This window comes from Plectropomus leopardus, chromosome 3 (genome assembly GCF_026936395.1).
Source record: "Plectropomus leopardus strain MGB_pleo_1.0 chromosome 3, ASM2693639v1, whole genome shotgun sequence".
Classification (NCBI taxonomy): domain Eukaryota; kingdom Metazoa; phylum Chordata; class Actinopteri; order Perciformes; family Serranidae; genus Plectropomus; species Plectropomus leopardus.
The window spans coordinates 10,558,697-10,585,048 of record NC_142178.1 but is presented as its reverse complement, the minus strand read 5'-3'; the positions used below and the strand labels follow the sequence as shown (position 1 = coordinate 10,585,048).

The window sequence follows — 26,352 nt, the reverse complement described above, 5'->3', positions numbered from 1 at the left end:
CTCAAGAGAGTTTATTGTATCAATTTTCTGCTTTCAGACTACAATAGAGCTCCTAGGTCATTGTGTCTCTGCTTGTTTCATGTACTTTCCAATACTTAGTGTTCTCTGTAGCAGCTGTTATAGACCCACACTCCACAGGGTAGTTGGAACTCTTTGCAACAGAGTTTCTCAACACCATTCGTCATTGTGACAAAGATTTTTGGCTTCAATAACAAAAAATACCTCCCTGGAAATAACTTTTACAGCAGCCTACAATTACCTCTATGACAACCCCACAGTGTATATTTATAAAGGCCAAGCAATGTCAGATAAGTGCTTAAAGGCACAATGGGGAGAGCAGCTAAAAAAATAGATTTAACTGTGTGACTGTAGGCAAACTTCAGATTTGTGTGATCCCATGACTTTTTATTCCACACCTGTTGGATTTTCAGTCAAAAGCCTCATTAAATCCTTCCCTCGACAATCACAAAGACAACTACCAGGCTGTAGGATCTAACACACCTCCACGCATGTTGTTATAGATCATAGGGTTTTTTAGATGTGACACTATTCATCCCTCGCTGTGCTTCCATACCTAGATGTGACAAACGTAGAACGAATTTTAAAGGAATTTTTAAAAATCAAAAAAACATCCATGCTGTTCAGGGTCGTAGGAGGACTTGGAGCCTGCAGTCTGGCCTCCAGCCTGTTACTGGGTACTGAGTGCCTTGCATCGACCCAGTGCTGTATGACGTTTCAGAAAAATTCGTGTAGAGAGGAAAAACAATTCTATTCAATTCCAAAACACTTTATTCGTCCCTATGGGGCAATTTGTAAGGCACGCAGAGCAGTCAGGTAAAAAAAAAAAACTATACATAACGACAATGACCTAAAAGACAATAAAAAAAACAATAATTTAAGATGCAACAAATTATAAGCTGTAAAGAGAACTGAGGACACAGTACAACAGTGATGTTTATTAAGGATGATGTGGAGACTATAGAATGTTTTGATCAATGGTGAGACCTAGTCTACACAGAAACAGGTATATTTGAAAACTTTTGAAACCTTTGTCCTCAAAAAATTCCCTTCCAAATGAACACACAAAACAAAACTGAAGGGCTGTCAAAAGCATGCCAAAACAACAGGAGTTAGGTTAGGAGGAGATATAACTGTAACCCTTAAGCCATGCAAACAAGAGGAACATGTTAGCCAATCGGGAGCCTGAAAAAAAAAGCTGCTGGCGGGAGGCTACCTGGAGTGCAGCACCTTTTGATACCTCAGTATAATGAGAGAACAGCTGTACATTTATGTGTAAACATCAGTGTACCCACAATCAAAAAACAAGTCATGGAATTTCACAATCGCGTCCTCCATGCCTGGATAAGTCTAGGAATTAGGAAAAACCCTTGCTCATGTTATGCACTGTGAATGGTCATGGAAATTTTGTTATAAAAGTCATGGAAAAGTTTTGAAATTTGTCCATAAAACTGAAACGCTGAAACATGTACAGCACTGCCCAAAATGTTGCCTCATTTGTGACGCATATAGGAGAAAAACATAGGAGACATCTCACTCTCTAACATTACAAGCCAAAAACAACATCAACGCCCAAAACTCTGTTTCTGAAAATCTTCTACCTGAACCAAGTTGTAGAAAAGATCCATTTTCAGTTACCTACAAATTGGTTTGCGTGTGAATGAAAGGCCAAAAATCTAAGTCTTCAGATATACTTACGTGTACATGTAGACAAGGCCTAAGTCATCGTCTGATGTTAAAGGTCAGAAAATATGGAACATTATTAACTGGCCTTGTCTGCTCAGTGGAGGGCATGCCCATGCCGATACTACAAATGTCAGAAGGCTTCCATAGGACGAAGGTATCAGCCTTTATCATAATGAATTGTCCTTCCCTTCCACTATAACCCTAAACCCTAACCCCAAAGGCATGCAAAGAAGCTTCTGGTCAATCAAGAGTCTGGAAAAAAAGCTATCATCAAAAGGCTACCTAGCACAGTGAATTTCGTAGCACATTCTTACACCTCTAATCCTCAGTGTAGTGACAGAATATCTGTATATTTATGTATCAACATCAGGGTTCCCACAATCATTAAAAACCTGGAACAGTCATGGAATTTTATAGTCTCATTTTCCAGTCAGGGAATTAGTCAAATCCTTGAAAGTGTTGGGAAAGTCATTGAATTTGGTTGTGTGTAATAAAATTGTTACATGAATCTTCCATGGATAACCTTCCATGAAATATAACAATGTTTTTATTTTCTATAGCTGTTGACATGATGTAGCTCTAACATGCATGGACACGTGACATTTTGTTTACCATCCCTTCATTTTCTCTAGTCTCTCCCTCCATGTATGACAGCTGGTGGGAATTATATTTGATCACAGTATTAGTTTTAGTAATGGCATGGAAGGGGACAAGAAAAATAATGTGACAGTGTGATTTCACATATTTTCATATCCATGCCTCACCACTACTTTTAAATTGTACTGCATTTTTTAGATGAAGCAATAGACATGAGCAGCCTTAGGGAGCTTTACTGCTTCGTTTTCACAAACTGCTTGCTGTAGTTATATAATAAACAATCAGAGTAAAGTATACTATACGTTTCTGTTCATGTTATACGTTGTGAATGCTCATGGGAAATTTATTACAGGTCCTTAAAAAAGTTGTGTCATTTCGTAAAAAGTTCTGATAGCACTATTTTTGCCCACCATTGCACAAAATCCTCTTTTGAGATGCACATAGGAGAGAAACATAGGAGAAAACGCTGCACACTTTGACATTAAAAGCCAAGAATAACATCAACGCTCAAATCTCTGTCTCTGGATATCTTCTACCTTGACGTAGTGTTGCAAAAGATCTGTTTTCGGTAACATGAAATGCTGTTTGTGCATACACGAAAGGCCAAAATACATAGAAAAAGATATATAAATATACCTGTGTATGTGTGGGTAAGGCCTAAGTCAGTACCTGATAGTAAAGGTCAGGGAATATGTAACATTATTAACTGGCCTTGTCTGCTCAGTGGAGGGCATGCCCATACCGATACTACAAATGTCAGAAGGCTTCCTTTTGACAAAGGTATCAACCTTTGTCATTATGAACTGTCCTGTCTTTTCACTATATCAATGCCTGTCAGAAAAGTCTCTTTTTCACCTGCTGTTTGGAACTGCACACATTTTCTCCACATCATGCACTCCCCCTGCATTCAAAATGTCAAGCCTAGTAGAGTGTGTCTTTATTTGCACCCACTTCAGGTGGATAAAATCAATGTTACAACAAGTCTAGATGTAAAATATTAAAGACAAAATGTGAAGTGCACTGGGCCGCTATCTGTTCACTCTACACAACTCAGTCATACCCCAAAACAAACAACCATGGACACACCATGGCATGCAATCCCTGTGTGGGTGTGTGTCTACTGTGTGGATGTCCAACAACAAACACTCAGCTGAAATGAGTCAGCTTGAGTGGTTGAAACAGCCCAGAGTGAAGGTTTGGAAGAATCAGATATGCATTAATTCAGGAAAAGGCAGGAGTACTCAGGTACTGTTTTTTCCCTACTCGACATGGTAAAATGTGAAACTAAACCTTTTAGGTTCACAGTATGTTTATACCCACTCTCTCTCCTCAGTGCGCAGTTCCTTCCATTTACATATAAAGTAGAGATACATCTAAGGCAGGATTGAGGCAAATGGAGCATTATTTCCCAGCCTAGCATTGTTTTGACCCAACGTCAGACACTCTTAAAACGTATAGTTTGTTCCCCTGTTGATGGATTTGTCACTGGCCTCTTCCCAATAGTGTAGTTGACAGAGCCTCAGATGCCTTGAAAACCTTTTTCTCCATCAGTTACAAACAACCGGCTCCTACATGAACACAAGAGATTCGAGTTTTTCATGTAATTTTGAGAGAGAATTTTGTGGAGACATTATGTTTGCCAGTAGTTCATCTGTCCTGTTCTTGCGAACAAAATATCTCAAGAGGAATTTCTTGAAATTTGGTACAAATGTCCACTTGGACTAAACAGGAACTGATAAGATATTGGTGGTCATAGGTAAAAGTTCAAGGTCATTGTGATCTGTCTGTCTCATTCTCGTGAACACAAAATCTCAAAAACGCCTAAAAAGAATTTTTTCAAATTTGGCACAAATGTCCACTTTTAGTCAAGGTTAAGCTGATTGCATTTTGATGGTCAAAGGTCAAGGCCAGTGTTATCTTGTGTCTGTCTCATTCTCATAAACACAATATCTACAGAAGGTCTCAGGGAATTTCCTCAAGTTTGGCACAAACATCCAATTGGAATCAAAAATGACCTGATTAGAATTTGGGGATCAAAGGTCAAGGTCACTTTTTAAAGCCATTTTCTGGTCATTCTATACACAAAACAAAAAGTGAAAAAAGGAACACAAACTAACTAAAACATAAAACATCAACAAAACAAAACAAAAAACCCAGTACTTCCAGTACTAAATGATCTGTTGGTACATAGAATCACCAGACATTCACAAACCATCTCGATAAAGAGATAAAGATAACTGGCTAATTAATGTCTCAAATATGAACAGCCAACTCACTTTCTGTGCATCTACTATATTTACAAAATCAATACCCCCTCTCCTCATCCCACCAAACAAAGAACTGCACAGTCCACAATGAAAAGGACAGCAGAAAACAAAATTGCTTTCATTTTTTGTGTCATTTTGCCAGCATAATGAACACTTTTCTTCTTGGAGAATATATTACTTTCCAGTTTCAACTGTTAGAATTGAATGCAGGATCTCAGTTAAACATATAAAACTTTATTTACAACATAATTATTCATAGCATATTGTCTTGGCAAACACAGAGTATACGCAAACCAATATTGAACTTTTTATTTTAAAAAAAAGGCTCACTGAACACAGAGTTGGGAAACCATCTGCATACATCTTTAGTCCAAGAACCAATAATTACTTTGCCCCAGATAAATATTTGTATCACTGATCTGCTTTCATCCATAACAAGTAACTGATTCCATAACCAAGCTATAAATATCTTCCAACAAACCTCACATGAAGAGAAAATATTTAATGGCACTGTTTTTCACAAATTTACATGTGGACATATTTCTAAGGTCTTTTAACCCTGGCAGTATAACCAAATGCAGGACACACATAAGCTTCAAACAGTTTTGAATATTTTTGGAAAGTTTTATCTTTTAAATTTCAGCTTTGACCAAAGATGCCTACCAGAGCTCTACCTACTGATTCAGCAAAAAATGCAACACCAAGTTTATCAATAAAGAAACCAAGACATTTATCTGAGTCTGCATAGTTCAACTTATGCGATTCAATTTTAAACTGATTGGCAATGCGGGTACATTGCTCTTTTTTTTTATACAACACATTAAGCTATTTGACACAAAGTGCTGCAAGCATGCATAATAGACTGCTAGAGATTAGTGGAATATAAAAACCTATTCAATTATTTTTGCGACTCACTTTTTAAAAACTTTTTTTTTTTTTACTCCAGACTTTTCAGAGAGACACTTCTTTTTCTAAATAATGTAATCCAACACCAGTGCTGTGGACACTTAAACTTTTGTGCTTGACACAGTTTGATGCTGAAAGACCTATTATTGTGAAACTCTTGGTGGGCATGTGTTGCGTTTGCCATTATTTCCCCCACTATACTACTCTTTGTTCCTTCCTTTCCTGAAGAGATGACTCACAGAAATGCAGAAATATCAGACAATTCACAGCTCTCCATGAGGGAAAGAACAGGACAGATACAAGGCAGCAGTAAAAACAGCTTCAAAAGCTCAATGCTAAGTCTAAAAAGTCAAACTAATTTGGAGGAATAGGCTCTCCCACTCTCCCCGAAGCTGAAGTGCTCTTACCGAGGACAGAAGACACTGTGAAAAGAAAATTTCATTTTTGCTTTTGGAACAAAATGTACACTTGTGGACATATTAAACTTAGAGGGGAAAATTGTGATATAGTAACTTCATCAGTGCACATAGAATATATTTTCTGTTTCCTATCTGCATCCTTTGTGTTTCTGTAGTCTGACGTTTACTCTCCCTTTAAAGCCTTCTCAAGATTTTTATGGAGGAGAAAAACAGGAATGACGCATTAAAGGGACTGGAGCACTTTAGTGATGGCGAACCTCTATTGATTTCAGGTTACTGGTTGGAGAATAAAGGATAAGGAAGCCAGGAGGCACAAATGACAAAAGTATTGATTTTTTTTTACATTGTGGGAAAATGGACAAAAACATGTTTAAGCACTGGTGCTGGCACTGTTATCCTCAGTTAACCTAACTCAGAACAGCAGGCAAAGAGCCATGTCTTCCACTCTACCTTATGTACCTTTTCCAGAACTGGCACAATGTCATTTTTTATAACACATTTATAGCTAATAACCTCTGTAATGTGTAATAATTGCAGAGGCTCATCTGCAAACTAGATCCTGAACAATTCTGCCAGTCTATAATTTTTCAGGTACAAATTTCAGTGCAAATTACCTACCAAACTGGCAAAATGGATTTGGAATTGTATTCAGATTTTCTGATTACTCATTTCTGCCTCCCCAGTGAAAAGTTGCAGAGGCTGCATAAGCAATTATAAATGAATTTGACAGCATTTTGAGTGTAGGAGACTCATCTACACAGAGACCTTCTTATTGTTTAACCAGCATTAAAAAGAAAAATTAAAGGAAGTTGACACTGAACAGCTCTGCTAGTGCTGCTGCGAAGGGTTTCTGTGTTTGTTGAGTGGAGTTACAAATGTCAGTACATTTGAGCAAAATACCAAATTTGCTTATTCTGTGCGAATGTAATGCACAAAACACAGCTCCTCAGGAAATACTAGTGCAGTGCAAATAGGGCTTAAGCTGCAAGAGGTGTAAAACGTTTTTGTGGATACAAATGGAAAACATTTTCCCCAAATTATATATATATATAATAATATAATTATATATATATATATTATATATGTTGATATTCTCTCGTAGTTTGTATGCAAGATTTGTTCCACATGGAGGAAATGTTTTTTTTTACATAGTGGTGTTAATGCATTTAGTTTATTAAGGATTTAAATAATCACTCTACCACAGCTCCCTGTCTAATAAAACTTAGTGGTTAGCAGTGGTCTCAGTGGGTGTTTTTGTGCATACAAAATTCAGTAATCTAACTTTATATTAAATTAGAACTTTCACTTGGGGATGAAGTGTTTGTCTGAAGGGGAAGTCAACTGATTTTATGCATTGAGTTTAGGAGTACTACTGTATTTTTTTGGCTCCAGAGCTGTAACAGGTGTTTGACATTGCCTCCAGCGATGTCAAACATCATTTGGGGGTTGAAGACTACAAGTTTAAAAATGAAAATATTTGGGGGATGAGGAGTTGAAAGAAGGTAGTTTACCAGACCTCTGTAGAAGCTCTTCATTTTCGCTTAAGGCTAGCAGCCTGAAGGCACATTAGCCACTATTTGCATAATGCATCCAAAACTCTTATGGATGTGTAAAGAGAAGTGGATACAGTATTGGAGTTCAGAGGCCTGTGCATTACTACGAAAGTTGCTCAGTGGCACGTGGTGCTAAAAAAAAGTCTGACTTCCTTGGTATAAAATTAATTGGCTCTTCCTCATCGTTGAGCCCATTGAGCAAGTGCACTAGATACTGTCGCTGGCGTAGCAGCTATCTTCCTGCTTAGCTCTTCACTAACTTGAATGGGAATACAATGCTGTGACTGTGAAGCTCTTCTTAGACTGCGGGGGTGCGTGCTGAATCAAATATGCTAGTTATATCGCGGCTTTTTTCAAGTGTGATATATATACTATGACTTTATCACAAACATCGAGTGTAAATTGTCTTGTTTTTTGTGTCCAAGCTGAATCCAGCCATGTTCAGGAGCGCTGTATCGGTGTTCTTTCATGGTTCATGTTCCTCCTCTGATCCTTCTTTTAACTCTGTGTTTCTCACAGGATCCACAAGTTCATCAGTGTCAGACCATTGGCTAATCCGGCTAACTGGAGACAGTAAAAGAGGCAGTCTGGTTTCTCGATCTTCCACCACCTGCCCATCTTCCTTACCTGACTCGCCCGAGTCTCCAGTCTTCCTTGAAAATGGTTCTAAAGAGGAAAAAGGTAAAAAGCCACACTCAGTTTTTGTCCTAATCAGTTTAAGTATCTTATTGGTTGTTTATTCTAAGATTAATACAGTGCAAAGATCTTGCATTTAAATGTAAAAACTAAAACTTTTTCCTCTTTACATTAACTGTAGGGGGTTTTGAGAGCAGGCCATTTATCAGGGGTCTCCAGGGTCGCAGCGTGAGCATGAGAGCCCCCAGTAAGACCAAGGACACTCTGAGCAAAGTGCTTCCCCTGCGCTGGTCCCTTGGTTCAAAGGACAGACGGAAACCTGATCCAGTGCCTCCACCTGTCCAAGACCCTGCCCCCGTGGAGCTGGTACAATACTTGGAATCTGGCCGGCGGCCTCGCTGCACAAAGGATCCAATAGTAACATTGATGAGCGAACCACGTGCCACAAAGGAAGCTCCTGAGGGCAGGGCAGCAACCAACGTCCGATCTTCTAGTGTCGGGAGCTTAAGTTGTATGAGTAAGGCAGGAGATGAGCTGCCACCTGAGTCTTCACAAATCCCGGAGGGCCAGAGGAGGCCATCAGATAAGACAGCCAGCTTGAGACGCCGGAAGGGGAGCCAGACAAGAGATGAGAGCAACACAAATATCAGCAGTAGCTTTAGCAGTAACACACTCACCAGGAGGAAGGAGGCCAGGAAGCAGAGCTCCTCCAAAGCTTCCCAGGATACTACTGGGACAAAAAGGAGTGCTGGAATTCAGCCCAGCTACAGCACTCCTAGTCTCCAAGAAGGGACCCTTAGAAGACAAAAAGGGGACAGGGCTGATAGGGAACACGGTGCACATGAAGGAAACTCTAAGACCAAGAAAGGAGAAGTTGCCAAGAGCCATGAGGGACTGCTCTCCTTCTTTAAAGGTAACTTCCTGAAGAAGGACTCGAGGAAGTCCAAGGAGGGTGAGTCAGGGAGAGAGGGAGGTGATGAAGGAGGCAGAAGGACACTCTCTAAACTGTCACTGTCCAACGGAGCAGCAGGAGGAGCAACCGGGATGGAAGGAGGCAAGTCTAATGGCTCGAGCCATCTGGGAGATGATCTGCCAAACGGGAAGGTTGGACGAACCGCGGCGGACATTAAACGCTCCCAAAGCTCCTCCAACATCCCAACCAAAGCAGAGCAGAGCATGCGTAGGACAGCGTCTTTGCATCGTAATGGGATGTCCACAGCACCATCCCGCAGCCTGACAACAGAAAAGCCGTCTTACGGCACCCTGCAGAGGACTCGCTACAGCACAACCTCGCTGGGACGCAAAAGGACAGTCCCCGAGTCCAGCTTCTGACATATTCAACACATCCACACACACACACACACACACACACTCACAAAGCCTTTTATCTGTCATGAAGTGAATGACGTCCAATCTTTGAGATCAAAGCAATAGAGCTCGACTCACAATGGTGCGCCTTTTTGTCCGCGGAAAATGAAACGGCTCAAGTGGCCTGCACCATGGAGTTTAGAGAAATGAAGGGTCTGTTAATGCTGGGATATAAAGAGCAGAATGAAATAATGGGACCTGTCCGTCAGATGTCAGAGGGAGTCCATTTTTATTCTGTTTTTAAAATGACTTAACACAAGTGCCTGAGCAACTAATATGCAGTTTAGACCAATGAGTTTGTCAGTTTAGCACATGAAGCACGAAAATTACACGCACATACAAGCAAATTATCCACATTTGTGTCTTACTGCTGTAGTGTGGGTGTCGGGATTCATCTCTTCATTTTTTTTTATTCTCGTGGTCATTTGCTTCAAATCAAGACACGCTGATTGTGTTCATTTTTAAGAATGTAATGTGTCCACTTGATTCACGGCAGTGCTTCGAGGCTACAGTTTTCTGATTAACATCAATTACTCATCTATAATCCCTCGTTCAATGGTTTTAAACACAAAGCAGTGTTTTTATAAAGCATTGACTTGTCCTCATTTGAACCAGACTGCAGCTGTTTATTCCATGTAAAACCTGCGGAAAAAAGACCAGGAGCTCTAACTGTTACTCCTACACAGCTTGTACTGCAGGGTCAGAGTGGTAATCTGTGGAATCACTGACCTGGGTCTTAGTCTTTATTTGGCTAAGATGCCAGAACCAGTTATATTTTATAACTGCGCCTGATTAACGTAACTGTGGGGGAAGGATATTTAGAAAATACATTTGTCCCCTGTGAAGATTGATGGTAATGCAATATTCACTCCTTAGCAAATGTTTCACATCTTTTATATAGCACCAGTTAACCATATTGAATGCATTCCATGGGATCTTATTTTCCTCTTCTATTTTGGTGTTGCCACTTTATTTTTTATAGTGAATGATTTCCTGTGTTTTCCATTAACTTCATCAGCTGTCAGGAAGCATTTAGCTGTATGCTATATGAAAGCAGTGACCCCAATTAGCACAGCAAGAGGGTGTGATTTTTTTCCTCCTAACTCAAAACAAAAAGTGGCTGCATCACATGCTGTTCTATTGAAGCTGTAATTACAGCCGTCAAACAAAAAAACTCCTTTTTCTTTGATTGTGAGAATTTTTTTTAATCATATTCTGACATTCACTGATGTCGATTTTTGCAAGCAGTCTTCACAGAGCTGGAAATATTCTAGTCTAATATTGACCACATTTGACCACTTATTGCAAAGAAAAGTACTGCACGAAACACCAATATGGATGCAAAAATCGTTTAATTCATTTAATTATCCCCAGACTGAACAATCTATTATATAGATGTCTTGCCTAAATGTCTAAATTTAAACTTTTCTTCTCAAGAAATGAGGTGAAACACAGTGCACATTTTTAGATGTATTTCATTTTTATATATGCATTTACTGTGGGTTAAAGAGCTGCCAACACTCACTGTGACATGTCAAAGAAGATTCTTCTCAGTGTCTTGTTTGTACACCTGCTTGGAGCACAATGCAGCCCTTTATACTGCAGTCATACAAAAATCTAACAAATGCTAACCACACTAGAAGACTTTGAAAATACTATTGAAAGACTAAAGATTGACGCCTTCTCACATCTAAAGACAGTGAGAGTACTTTGTCACACAGTCTACAATTTTGCAAAGACTGGGAATCTTGCAAGGTCACGGTTTGCAAGATGACAGTTAGAATCCATTTGATATTATTTCCCATCCTGCTCCTGGTGGTAAATATTACACCAAACTCCCTTTAAGAAATATGACACTAAAAATTCCTTCCATGTCTGCAAAAACACATAAAGCTAAAAACACAAGATAAAAGGCATCCTATGTTGACAGTATTCTTGTCAATTGTGCTTCAATATAATCTAAAAAGATAATCTGTATATGTGTAAAAACTTTACAGTTTTGGCTTTTGGGGGGATTTAAAATGTAAGATTTTTCCCTGACATAGGTGGTGGATCAGATACATGCTTTAACTAAACATGGACTCTTGATTTACTCCACAACTCTAACACAGACAACTAAGACTTGTTTGTATTCCTGAGCCTTCTGGCAGTTCCCTTGATGTTTATTGTCTACCTGATTTGCTGCCTCTTGTTTGGTGCTGTAGAGAGCACACCTGTTTCAGTATTTGCAATGTTAAAAACCTCCAAATATATTGAACAGATATGAATTTCAGAATGTCACAACAAGAGAAAGACTGACTTAAGGCAGTTCAGAGTTTAACAAACACATTACACCGAATGATGGAGATCACAGGTGCATGCAGTAGTTGAAGTAAAATACTCATGATTTAATTCCAAACTTGGGAATTAGTTAGCAACACTAAAATTGCATTAAAAAGTCATTAATGCCGGTGGCTGCCATAAATGCACCATCAATAGTATTGCCCCTTTGACACTAAACTAATCCCATGGATTAGACGATTGATTTTCGTTTTTTCATAGATCTTGCATCTTCATTTTGAAAGTACGTCATGCAACAGTGAAAAACTATTAAATGTTAAGTACAAACATCTAAATAATAATCTTTTCGACAGGTTTTCATTAATAATTTCCCACTAAATGCAAACTTAAAACGGAAATACATATAACAATGTGTCTTACAATTCACTCTATTTCTTTGTTCCATTTGTTTTTAATTTATGCATTTAAATCTTTCATACTCATCAGCAAGAACTCGAATTTTGCACTTGTTTTGTCAATCCGGTATAATGAAGGTTTTGCTGGGCATGGTTCTTTTCACAGCTTGGAGTATTATGATAAATGATGGTGGTGTTTATGTCCCATGAAGTTAATTTATACTTTGTAGGATTTACTCTTAGGGCACATGCAGGCATATATTATTTAATTCAGTATAATCTGTTGTAATTATGGTTAATTGTACTTTGCTTCCTTTTTCCCAGAATGAACATGCTTCACATTTAAATAGGCAGTTGTTCACTTGTTTCTAATACTCAGTACAATTAATGTACACTCTCGGGGACTAAGCAGCTTCAGCCAGAGTCCCCTTGCTTGCATAACTGCTGGAGGAAAGCAGAGCATTAATTTCATTTTCCTGCACGGCACCTCCCCAGCCCCTGCATTAATTAAAATGGGTGACTTCCTTGTCATAAGTGTGCTTCAAATTCTGATCGTGCTAGAAGTGTGTAAGCGGCCAGCTGGATGACCTCATCCACTGCCGCAGAGATGTTTCAATGTTGTATGTGCACAGAAATTTCCCATGATGCCTTCTCAGACTACACATGTATGCCCCCTTGTTGATATTTGCACATTGCTGAGAATTTAATTTGCACTTTACACATTTGGGAATCTCTTGAGTAAATAACAACACTGCTTATGCTTAATAGGATTCTCAAACTGAATGACACTGGTGTTTAAAACTCAGTCATCCTTGGGGCAGTTTACCATCGGGGTTAGGTGGAAAAATAAGCGCAATATGTTTGTTTTTAAGGTGGGGTAGCTGCGTTTATTCACTTCTCACCTACACTAAACACTGTTGGTGAAGATCATCACTCATTCAGGTCACGGTAATTCTAGGTGCTAAATTGTAGGCAAGTGGACTCGCTTGAGTTCCTTGAAGACGTTTCACCTCTTTTCCAAGAAGCTTTTTCGGTTTGAACTGTGTGCGTGAGTGAGTGTTCATTGTCTAGGACTACTGCGATAGGCTTCAGACCCTGTGCTGTAGCCGTGCTGTGGCCATAACATGGCATTGATGGACCCGCAGGAATTTAGCAGTAAGGGTTCACAGCCTAACAGGGTTTAAAGCCTATGACTCCCAACCAGTCAGTTAGAGCTGGAGAGGCTCTCTTGGATGAGAGGTGAAATGTCTTCAAGAAAGTCAAGTAAGTCCAGTTGCCTACGATTCAGCATCTAGAACTTAACACATTTGAGCATGAATTCTTACGTAGGTGATAATTGAAAAGATACTAAATAAAAGCGTACACTGTCAGAAAGAACTTTTCATTTTAACCTTCATAAAAAAGTTAATTTCCAGGCTGCTTTATAATTTTAAGTTGAATCTGAGATGTCTGAATCTGAATCTGAGAGGACAAGTTGAGGTAATTTCGTAATGATTCAACTTGTTGTCTTAAATCTAGTCAGCCCAGACACTAACTTCAAATTCAAACAAAAAGTTGTTTTGTGTAGAGTATAGTAAAAGCACCATATTGGCTTCAGAACTAGCTGTGTATAACTGAGCAGTCAACATATTTTTATGGTGTATTTAGCCCAATAATTAAGCTGGACATTGTAGAGGACATTGAATAAGCCCCAGTCTTTTGCAAGCCTTCCTTCAGTGAGAAGAATTTTTTTCATGTAATTTACAGGTTCAGGAAAAAAGCACTCAGCACTGTCTGAACACTATTCCCACAGCCTTTTATTGTTTAGTGTTTGAAACCACAAGTTCTCTTAGCCTTGAAACCTGAAAAACCCATATGCAGTACATTTCCAAATGACTATGAATATAAGGTAAAAGGTACAAGGTAGATTTATTTGTCATTTTTGTTAAATGTGGTTTAAGAAGAAATGGCTTTAAACTGGCTTTATAGTAGATATAATATGGTGTACACTTCTAATTTATTTTCCTGTGAGTTCAGTTGACTCTCATTTAAGCTTTGTATCAAGGTGTGTCAACCCACATTTGAGATTAGAACAAACTCATTTGTTTGCAGCTATGTAAAGAGACTAAACTCTGCCAGATCGTGGAGTAGAACATCTGAATGCTTTTTCAAAAAGTACTGACACATGAATATAACAATTTTATGCTTTTGTTTTCTGTTTTCAAAAGCGTCACATCAACCTTAGAAATATCCACTGACTCTAACCAAGAAATAAAACCACATAAACTCTATTGGCAAGACTGACAAACTCAATGCACAAATAAAACCTGAGAAGTTTAAAGTTTAAATTGTTGCAAAGGCTGTATTTTGTTCAAGGCTTATCACAATGCCTCAGTTTGAGCTCTCATTAAAGGTGCTGTATACAATAGTTGGGGCATTAATTCGCGGCAAAGAACTATTTGCTAAGTGAAGATATAGTGAAGTTATAGCATAGAGAGCAGAGATTGAAGTCACGCTATCTTGATACAATGTGAAATTTGAGTGAACTATGTGTGATTTTACAGTATGTCCTCACCATGTTTCTTTTCCTAAACCTAACCATAGTAACAATTTTTGCCTAAATCTAACCTCTGTTACTGTTTGTTAATTATCTAACTATACGTTAAGGACAAAATGTGATTCGTGGGGCGCTAATTCATATGATATCATATGTGCTATTGTGCATGCATTTTTGTAGGATATCATATGAGCTGTTATATGAGAATGCTTTGCACTTCTTGTAAATATAGGTATGAGCAGGATTAAAACAGTTAACTCTGTAAGCACTGTTGCCATCGTTAGCATTTTTCACGATGTTAGCACCGTTGACTGCTAGCCACTGGCCCTCCAGGTTGACCGCGGACAACCTGAATCAGACTCTGAATCGCAGGAATGCTCTGAATGGCGTATAGAGCTCCTTCAATAATACTCCACAAAATGCTGAAGTATCAAAATTAAGCGTTTCTAGTTTGTTGGGAAGCATTTTTAATATAAGCTAAAATCAGTCAAACTGTATTATGGGAGCCAGTTTTCTATGCAGAGCATCACCCTGTATTTCATTTTGTCATTGTTTTACTTCCACTTTAAATATCTAAACATAGTTTTTCATGTTTCTGCCAAGGGGACAAACTGCTTTTTATTAACAAAGACATTGTAGATCACTACATCCTGGCAATGACACACTGAATGCTTTATTTCAGAGGTGAAGGTTTGGTATCACATTGTGCTCGTCATTTCTTTCGTTTTAGGAGATGTTTTGGAAAGACTCTGCTTTCCCCACTGCACAAATTACTACTGTCAGAGTGAAAGTTTGAATTCCCTCAACCTCCAGCTTCATCCTCATACTCACTTCATAAGAGCACAAAGTTTTTTTAAAAAATAGGTATCTAATGTTTCTAATCATATCTTGCCCAAAGCCAAAAAGCTTGTGTTGTCAAGTAATTAATTTTCCTGCAAATTAGCTTTTCTTTAAAAAGTGCTTTTTTTCTCAGAAACTTTCTATTTCTCCAACAAATTAGTAAAAAGTATTTATTATGTTGTCATAAGTGGGAATTCAGCTGTACTAAAACATATATTGAACAGTGTATCTGAACTAGCTGACTCACACACAACCCCTGCAAGAACATTCACCAATTTCCCCCCCTAGCATTTTCAGTAAGCTGTAATTTATTGAGACAGACTCATTAAACTAAGCAATAATAGTTGAAGTTTGATTCATTAGTGTTGGTCCTTTGCACAAGTTTTGACTCTGAAGTGCTTTTTGACAGAACTTGTTCTTTGAGCCGATGCATTTGTGAGTTAAAGATAAGACAAAGTTAAGTACGGCCGCTTTTGTTCTCCAGACAAAAACAACACCATAAACATTAAAACCCCACAATCAGATGCTTAGTTTTCCACTTGAAATGTCAAGAGGGGATCGATGGTGGCTTTGTTTGACATTGGCTGCTGTTTTGTTTCTCAGTTTATGAGGCAGACACAACCATTCACTTACACAAAAGCAAAAACAGGCAGACACCACCATAATCACACGGTTGTTAGCTTGAGATTTGCACTCTAAAGAGCTAAGCATCCTTCAATTAACATTTCTGTAATGACAGCTGTGTATTAAACAAAATAATAGCTACATAAACAATCCGATGCCCATATTGAAATTGTTTGCAAAGGAAAATATTTTATATTTTATTTTATTCATTTGGAATGAAAAAGTCTTAAAACTTGCAGAATAGTTTATTCAACTTTTATATCCAAGCAATGTTTATGTTATAATGGTTTTAATTAGCACATGCTTTTTACAAATCAGCAGCGAAAATTGCCCATCTCTATCTCTTTAGTAAATTTCCCTGAGCTACTGCTATATCTAGTAGAAATCCAAGGTTAGAGTGTCTTCCCTACCAGTCAGAGGTAGCAGATAATCACTGATACAGAATGAAATGTATTCATAGTAAAATATGATTTATTTGACGGATTGATGCTGAAGAAGAATTGAGTTTATATCGGGACAAAAAGTCTGTATTGCGTTATAGATGTTTAAGTTTGGTTCTGTTTTCCTTTGCATGGCTCAATCCACATGTGGCCACACACACAATGTTTACTCTGCCAAACTGAGCACTTCTGTGTTAACACTTTTTTTGTGAAATGTAGAAATGAAGATGTTTTTATATGCAATTTTTCTACATTTATATTAAAAGAAATCAATCTGTATATATTTGTGGGTACACACAGAACTGTGTGCAGGTGTGTGTGTGTGTGAGAGAGAGAGAGGAAGACAGAGTGAATAATTAAGTGTACTATCATTGACAGTCAACCTGTAGGGTGAGGTGATTTGGGGAAAAAATGCCAAGTTATACAGTTGAACTCACATGCAATGTATTCATTGTTTTGCATAAGGATGTAACAAGTATGCTTTCACTGTAAAACAACAGTTTCTGCCTGACCGCTGTACATGATGATATGCTGTTTTATTTTTCAATACAACAAATAAATAAGGTATTATTTATGAATATAGCTCTCAGTCAACACATTTTTATGATATTATGAATACTGCATTATTTTCTAATTCATATAGAATTACTGAAAATGAATGTCACTTGTGTTTGAAGGATGTTTTACTTGGGTTAATCAAATGATGAACAAGCAGATAGCAAAAAACGAACCAAAAAAACAATATCAGTGAGTTTTGGTGTGACTGTAGAAACCAGACAAGCAAATTTATAAGTGGTCCACTTCTGAAGTAAAGTATACTTCAAAAGTGGACTGAAGTGTACTTGAGTTTTCTTAGACTGTACTTATCCATCTTAGCCTGAACAATTATTTGATTAATCGCTTTGTTGATTCACACAAAATGAATTCATCATTATTTAAGTCATTTTTCAAGCGGATTACAGCCTCTTAAATTTAAAGGTTTCTTGTTTTGCTCAGTTATTAACCTCTGGGCTTCAGAACTTAATTTAGTTTCTAACAAGTTATTCTAAGAAATATCTGGGGGGTTGTGGAAAATGCAGTAGTAATTTTTCACTATTTTCTGACATTTTGTAGTCAAAATGATTCATTCAAGATGATGATTGCCATATCAAACCTGCAATGGTTGATTTTTTCATCCGCTTGGAGGCAGCTGAAATAAGCATGAATGTAACATTGACTTATCATCACTTTTTAAGAAGTGTTTCACAATGGCCAATATGGTCTTTTTGTGAAACTGGGCTATCTATGACATTGGTGCTACATGACCAGAGAAAAAAGGGCTGTGGCATTCAATTTTGCTCGAAAACCTACATCTACCAGAATGCACTGTGCCGCACTGAACTACTAAATGCTCCCTCTGGTAGGTGATGCTATGTGAGCTAAAGAAACAATATGGCAGCTGATTGATTATACGTGATCTTGAATTTCAGGTACAGTAAGTTGAAATATGTGTTTGAAAATATTTGAGGTGAGAAATAGATAAGATAGTAAGAGAATCTTGGTTTTTGTATGATCAGCACTGCTCAGTTTTACGTTTAGTTTTCAGTTTTTTCAGCCTCCATTTTTACAATACAGTTTATAAATCCTTGTGTTCCAACCTAATGGGACACTAAAATATGGTTCTGCGCTGATAAGATGAACATAAGTTCATCAGTTAATTTGCACATACTACCCACAATGTTTTGAAACAAAGCTGCTTTAAAATCTTCAAAGTATCCCTCTAAGTCCACATGGTGAACATGTAAGCTTAACAGTTACACATTCAGCAATTACAGAGCAATATCAGCATTCATTTAGAGTCATGTCTCTCATCACCTGAGCCCAATATTCTCTCTTTCTTTCAGCTTTTTGGTCTCCACCACCTACTGAGGAAAAGGTTGGACTCTTCATCTGCATATAGCAGCTGAAGAGTTAAACATGTCCATCTGATGTTTGGTGCTGATCGGGTAGTGTGCAGTCAGTTTTTATAGCTTTTCATTTAAACAACTGCCTACTGCATCCAAAAACGACACGATGAGAGTGAACCTAAACAGTAAAGTTGCAAAAGCTAAAGAAAAATCCTGGGTTTTCTGTGTGTAGCCTGTTATCTTGTGGATGTCGTTTGGGGGGTGTTCTTTCATATTTAGTCTAAATCCTGTTTTATTTTGTAGGTTCCGTCTTCATGTGTCATGTCGTATTTCACTTCCTGTCTTTGTGTGTCAGACCCAGCCTGATTAGTTTCACCTGCCCGTCACTAAGTCCTGCGTACTACTCACCTGCTCTCACTGCCCAGATTAGTGTCTTCTGCTTTTACCTGCCCAGTTCCTTTGACTTTGTCAGATCATGTTTCCTTCTGGTTTCCCTGCTTTCTTGGATTTTCCTGTTGAGTGTTCCTGCCTGTCACCTGCCCATCTGTATGCACCTCATCTGCCTGTGAGTCTGTTTCCTGCAGTTATACTTTCTCTTTATTAAAATCCACCTGCCTGCTGTCCTGCATTTGGGTCCTACCTGCCTGTGCAGCAAGCAGTAACAAAAGCTGCGTAAAGCCAAGGGGAGCTGCAGATTCAGTCAGTAACTTGCTTTACATTGTCACTTTGGTTTTATAAATACATCAATTCTAACTGCTTTTATAATTAAAAAGAATTGTTAGTTGCAGCCATAACTTAATTACTTTCCACCACGGGTTAAAGATGCAGTAACACAATGAAGGGAAGCTTGAAGGCGGCCTATCAGCAACTTGGCAGCTGAGTATTTTGGCTTCGTTTTTGGCAGAGGAAACTGCAGCCAATAAACCCTTGAAACCTGGAGCAACATCAGTTTCTCTTAAGCTGCTTTCAGATGAATTTCAAGTATTTAAACTGTTTAACCCTGTGTAAAATGGTGTAATTCTTTCAAAAGCATGGGGGGCAAAAGGCAACAACCAACTTAATAAGAAATATTTCACAAATTGCTAGAAATTAGTAGATTTAGAAAATGATTTCTAAAAAGCTAGGAGTAAATGTTCAGGGTTAATCAAAAAAATCAAAATAATATTTATAATTATCATAATTAAATGTTTAAAAATATGTTTCAGAAATATTTATAAGTTTCCTGGTCATTTCCATTTTTTATTTATTTATTTACTGAGTTCCTGCTAATTTTTGGGTCAGTTCTTCTTTTATTGCTCATTGCGCTCTTCCCATGTTTGAAAACCAAACTAATTATGCCAATTTGCTCAGCTTTCAAAGGGTTAAACCAGTTCATGTTTCAGATGTCTTCCATCTATTTATTTTTTGGGATACAGGGAGTCTCAAGAAGTCATGCAGGAACAACAAGGATGTAGAAAATGGAACCCTCTACTTCTGCAATATATAATTTTCACCTGGTGAGAATAGCACCGCTTCTGCAGGTACAGACATGCTCTGCTCAGTTCAGCTGAGGAAAACTGCCCAGCAGAAGCTAAAAGCATTTTTTTCTGAGTTGTATTGAGGTCAGCCCTACAACATTTTTTCTTTTTTCTTTTTTTTTATTAAAAGTTTTTCTGTGAGTTTGCGTTTGTGGTCAAGAGCTGCTGTCATTGTTAGTTTCTTTCTTTTTGGATCAAATCTAAATGTGTCACATCCAAGCCCCACTTTGGGTCCCTCCAGTCAGTGAGTATTAACTGCAGAGAGATGGTGATAAAAGAAGCAGTTTTCCAACAAAGTCATATTTTGCTGATATCTAATGAACATTTTGTTCATAATCTCTCTACTAATTCACGAAGGCTCGAGAGAGTTAAGAGTGCTTTTGCCTGACTTCACTCATGACCTCTGGCATGGGCTGCCATGAGTGCTTTTGCGATACCCCCCCCCATGAGGACTGAACAAACATTACAAGGCCTTTTAAAGTTTATACAATTGCAAAATTATAAATGCTCAAGTCCTAAAACTCCAAGATTTGCTTGTTCACTTTCTGTATTTCTCCTGCTGGGATTTCAGCCAGTGAGAAAGGCAAAGAGGATGTGGCTGTCTGGGATGATGGAGAGGATGAGGCTGGGGATGTGTCTCAGTGGGGGATACCAGCAGCTTCTGTTAAGCCTAACCTCTCATGTTTCCTGTCTTTTCTCATCATCCCCCTGCTTTCACCATGGAAGGGTACTTATCCAAAGACATAGGTTGGACATGTCCTTTACATTTCAGGCTGGAAAAACAGCATACCATGAAACTAGCTCTCTGGACTTAGAATTTGCAACCAAATTATTCCAATTTAACAGGCCGAATTGTATTCAACTTACCAAACATGATATTCCAGAAATCATCTAATGTAATACTGAAGACTAATACTGTCTGATGATCATCTGATGAGCTAATCTGAGTGGCACAAAGGTTATGCTTTTTGTGGCACACAGTGTTTCCCAGAAATTAAGTAGATTATTATGGTACATCTTTGCGGAATCTCAGCAAGTCCACCGTCCTACCACCTAAAAACATCTGGGCCTGATATTGTATGATCCACTGCAAGATAGAAATGACTTTGTCATTACAGGCTGTTTTGCCCCAGTGCTTTGCCACGCCCCCTACGTGTCTGATACTGACACACAAGGCACATTTTAGCATCTGTATGAGACACAAAGGTGCTGCTGGGTGAAATACGTAACACATGATGAACATTATGAAATGGTTACAGTTAGGTCTAAGGTAAAAATCTATTTTGTTAGCTTCAGTAAAAAAAAAAAAAAAAATCTTTTTTTTTTCCTTCTTTTGCTCTAATATATATATATACATTTTTTATGGTGTTTTGGCTAGACTTAATGTGATGTAAATACTGTTAAAACTTCAAGTAAAAGTCTAGTCCCAATTAAACAGCCAGTACCATTTACTCATTTTTGACAAATAAAGGTCTGCCTCATATACAGTTCATTTTTGTAGAAGGTATTTAACGATAACATTTTTTTATGTTTTCTGGTAGCTTAAATATTTCATTAACTCCCTGGATTAGCCCATTGCCAGCTCATGTGTCTCAACATCTTCCTTTGCATAAAATGTTTAATTTTCTGGAGCACTGAGGCACGTCAAAACAGGGAAATAGAAAAAGGAAGCTCTGCAGTCAACAATAGCAGGAGCTAATGTGTGTTGCTCTTTACGCAGGCCAAGTAAACACTGCACTACTCTGCTTCACCCAAAGTGACCTTGATGATTTTGAGAAAGCAAGTGGTGAAGAAGGCTTTCGGGGGGGGGGGTTAAATAGAGTGAGCAGACAAAGGAATGTCCTGACAGCGCTGACAAGGTGATCATCAGTGACCATTTGAGGGGTCACAAAGTCAAATCAGCTTTACTGATATATAACAATATTTCACCATATCTCCCCAAAAAGGAGCCAGAAATGTCCAGAGAGGAGCCTCCTGAAGCTCCAATTGCAGACATACCTCTCTGAGCCTGACAAGAGCTGCAGTGACAGCAAATGGATGCTGCACCCATTTGGTGATGAGGCAGCAGCAGGGGGTCAATGTTTGAAATGTCGGAAGACTCCTGCCAGAGCGACGTATGAAGCACACCCCTTTATGAAGTTCTGGATGGGTTGTCAGGTGCAGAGCTTGCAGCTGCAAAGGTAATAAAAAGTCTAAATGAAAGCTTTTGCAAAAATATGACATCTTTGGCAACTTTACCTCTGAAAGTGCACACTCCAGTAACTAAACAACAATACAGGGGAAGGCTGAACTCATAGCATGAGATTGTGGCTCAGAATTTTCAAAATATTTCTCCAGAGCTCATACAGATGGTCCCTAGTAGAGCTGGCTTTATTTCAAGAATTGGACACCAGAACTGGTATTCTTACAGCATGGGTGTATTATGAGACAATTTGGCCCTGGGCACAGATTTTTTTTCAAAATGATGCTCCACTAAATGATTGATTTGGTCCTTTATGGTAAAGGTAGTGATGCTAAGATACTAAATTCACAATTTTCATGAAATAAAGAAGCACAAAAATAGTCAGTGTTGTCACTACCATATAATTCATGTTATTCCATTATATATTTGGTGGGAAAAATTGATTGAAATTGAATGTGATTTTTTTTTCACAAGTTTTAAGATGTTTTTAAGGCAGTGTAATGGTTGTTTGTTTTGAACTGTATTGATCATACTCTCAACATCATTTTAAAAGAGGGCATGCACTCAATGAAATCTCGAGATTAAAAAAAGGTTGAATGAATGAAAAAATATCTAGAATAAATACATGGAAGTAATATTAGTACTACTAATTCCACGTTTACAAATTGATATATGTTGGTGAAGTAACATGTTACAAGTATTATAATGGTAAATAATTTGTAATTTTTTTCTCTCTGTGTTTTACCATTACCATGAACACCAATCTTAGCCAATAAGTAGAGGCCTATATTTAAAACGTTATGGGGTCTCTTACAAAAAAAAGTCCTAAGGACATTATGCAAAGAATGCCAATGTAATGCAAAGAATTTTTATTCCATTGCTTTGCTCTCAGTGGGGACATATCTTTAAAAGGCAAAATTATTTGTACAAAAAAGCAGGAAATACACACTGTACAATATATAAAGATACACAATAAGTTATAATTTAAAAATACACACTATGAATTATTGCATAGTTAATCATTTCACTATGAACTATTGCACAAAGCACTGGACTGGGAAAAGACCCTGTATGACAAAGATAAGGTAGTCCTGGAGACTAGGAGTGAGTGAAGTAGTTAAATACAGAAATGCAGTCTGTCAATGTGTATTAGGTGTCCATAGTGTGAATGAGTTTGACAGTGGCTGAGAAATGAGCTATTGTAGAAGTTTGCCTTGTGAGTGGTGAAGCTCTCTGGTCTTTGCTGTCTCAGGCTGTATTCTGAGTTCTTTTACTGCAACAGAGCGTAAACTGGTCTATGTCAGTCTCTGCGTGCAGACCGTGTCCATGGAGGGGAGGTCAGAGCCAATGATTTTCTCTCAGTTGTGATTACACATTGAAGAGATTTTCTCTCAGCCTAGTGTTTCCACACCAAACACAGATGACCATCTGAAAAAACTCTCAATAAATGCTCTCTAGGCCTGTATGAGGGGCTGACAACTGAGTGCGGCATTTTTTAAAGCCACTGCTGTTTTTTCTTCACTGTCACCACAGTATTTTTTGTCCCAGCTGAGGTCTTCTGTCTTGTGAAGTCCTTGAAACTTTTTGTTTTTTCTTTTTTGGAATGTGCTCCTGCTCAAGTCCAGAATAAGTTCTTTGGTTTTGTCTGTCAAACTATCGGGGACCACTATCTCTGGAACCACACGGTTTCAATTAGTCCTGATGAAGAGAGAGCAGACGCATATGAGAAAAACTGCCACATCCAGCTTCTTTTTTTTTTCCAGAGCACTTCAGCAGCCCGAGCATTTCTGACTTCTTAATTTAACATTATTCTACCAAATATGCCCTCTGCATATAGTTTTAGTCTGGCATGAGAGAAAATGTCTCTCCTTCTGAACATTTCTTAAACTTAAATATTATGACACAAAAGTTTCCAGAAATATTGTAGCAGAAACAAGGATTTTTCCTCTTAAAAGATTACGTGAGGAGTCAGTTCATTGTCTGTAGAGCGACAAAGCATTTAATCAACTAACTGTTTTATGATTTATTTGCAAGCATTGCCTTCTTCCTTCTGCATATCAGACATAGGCCTAATTCCTGTCTTTGTAAACACTATTCATTGATCTACTGTGAATATCTAACAGACACACGTCTATTTTACAACATGCTATAATTTCTGATCAGGCCATGTTGGGATTTGTATGCGTTAATAATTGTGTGTATATATGCTAAACCCAAAATACAGTATATTGCTGGAAGGATTTTTGAATAAAATAAGTTCAAACTAAATATTTTTAAACAAGTATTTAAGATAATTATGCATGATAAATCAAAACAGTGAAGTTAAGTTTTTTATTGTTAAAAAAAAAAAAAAAGGCCAGTTGTGGGTCTGGTGGCTGAGTGGATAAAGCAGGCGCCCCATGAACGAAGGCAGTGTCCTACAGCATCCTCGAGTTGGACTCCCGCTTGCGGCCGTTTGCTGCATGTCGTCCCCTCTCTCTCTCCCCCTTTCACGCTATCGATCTGTCCTGATCTTGACCAGTTTCTGCCTTTTTTGACTCTGCTTTTTGCTTGGTGATTTTTGTACCTCTGCCTTACTGACAGTCCTATGTACCGACCAAGCTTTCATTAAAAGGACTGTTGTTTGGAGCTTTTGCCACCTTGTATGAGTTTGATCTTGTGGGTCAAAATCATTGCTTCAGTGTGACAGAAAAGGATCAATGACTCTGCAAAACAAACCACTTTTCATGTCACCATCCCGGCAGTAAAGACAATTTTTGGTATCGAACACAAACATGTTTCTTTGCACCGTACCCAGTGGAAAAACATTCACAGGTAGCTTAAAATCCTGCATGTCTTGCAGTTAAAAAGCCACTGAAAACAGTTTTGTTGTTGGTCTCTAATGATGGTCTGCAGCTGGCAGGTGTCTTGTCTCAGTTTCCAGCAATAAACCAACCCTTCCACACTCCATTACACTAAAGAAACATGAATATAATCTGTATTAAATGTGCAAATGAAACACATTCGTTCTTTCCGGAAATGTACAGTGCCAGCTTGTTCTTATTTTGAGGTTGTCAAACACCACTTTTAGCTTAAGATCTCAATGCCATAAGCCCCCTTTCATGTATGCATGACATGCCGCTGGATGGCGGGTGGGTGAAACACTGCCGGTAACAATGTAATATGTGGAGTCCAACAAATTGTGGATTTTGACTTGTTAGTCTTGCATTCGCTACTCATCTTGATGTGATGCTTTTTTTTCTCTACACCTTGCCATGTGTCTGTTTTGCCCAAATCTAACCATCCTGTTGTTGTGTCAACCAAACCATCCTTGCCAGCATGTGTGTTTGTTGACATCCCAGGCATCCTCATCCCAAGGTGGCTGTCATGTACTTTTGTAGTCAAAACATAGCCACATGCAGTGTAATCCCACCATGTGTATGTTGATAACACAGTAGTGGCATCCCGGAACGTAAAGAGCAGACACAGAAGGATAACTAGAGCGCAGTATGTAGACACAGTCCACTTCAAAGCAGAAAATATGTGATGACTTTGTATTAGAACGTGTTGCATACTGGAATTGCAGCTAGTGTAGTCATGGTCCTTATGTCTTATGTCTTGGTTTTGGGGTGCCAGCGGAACATTGTGTGTTAAAATCAACTCTTGCCTTGACCTATATCTCACATTATTTGACCTGAGATCAGAGGTCCTTTATTCAACGCTGTACTTTGTCATCATGGGCTGGCTTTCTTTTCAGTCCTGACTAATCCCAAGTTTCAGCCTGGGTGTCTATGAAGGATGTGTTAGAGTTACAAGCTGTGATTTATTTTTATGCATCGGCGCCAGCGGTAGCTGAGGCCACGGGCATTACTTTTTCGGGTTGTCCGTCCAGCCCGTTCTTGTGAGTGCAATATCTCCTCCTTGAAATCCTTCCTAAGAAGGGAGAGAATTTCTTTACATTTTGCACAAAAATCCACGTAGATGTACTAAGATGCACTGATTAGATTTTGATGGTCAAAAGTCAAGGTCACAGTGACCTTGACTGTCTCAATCTTGTGCACAAAACATCTCAAGAACAACTTGAGGAAATTTTTCAAATTTTACACAAACATTCACTTGGACTCATTGATGAGCTGATTAAAAGTTAATTTTCAAAGGTCAAGGTCACTTCAGCCTTGCATCTATCTCATTTTTGTGAATGCAGTTTTTGAAGATGGCCTTGA

At 38.3% G+C, this 26,352-nt stretch overlaps 1 protein-coding gene across 1 annotated transcript in view; it reads left to right on the top strand.

Annotated features, from left to right (window-relative positions):
- The window catches only part of usp43a (ubiquitin specific peptidase 43a), a 159,718-nt gene extending 142,571 nt beyond the window's left edge, over positions 1-17,147 (top strand). The window contains exons 15-16 of the mRNA XM_042485616.2: positions 7,966-8,127; positions 8,264-17,147. Coding sequence (XP_042341550.1) covers positions 7,966-8,127; positions 8,264-9,414 — 1,313 coding nt within the window. The 3' untranslated portion in view covers positions 9,415-17,147. The remainder of the gene's footprint in view (positions 1-7,965; positions 8,128-8,263) is intronic.
- Positions 17,148-26,352: the final 9,205 nt, after the last annotated feature.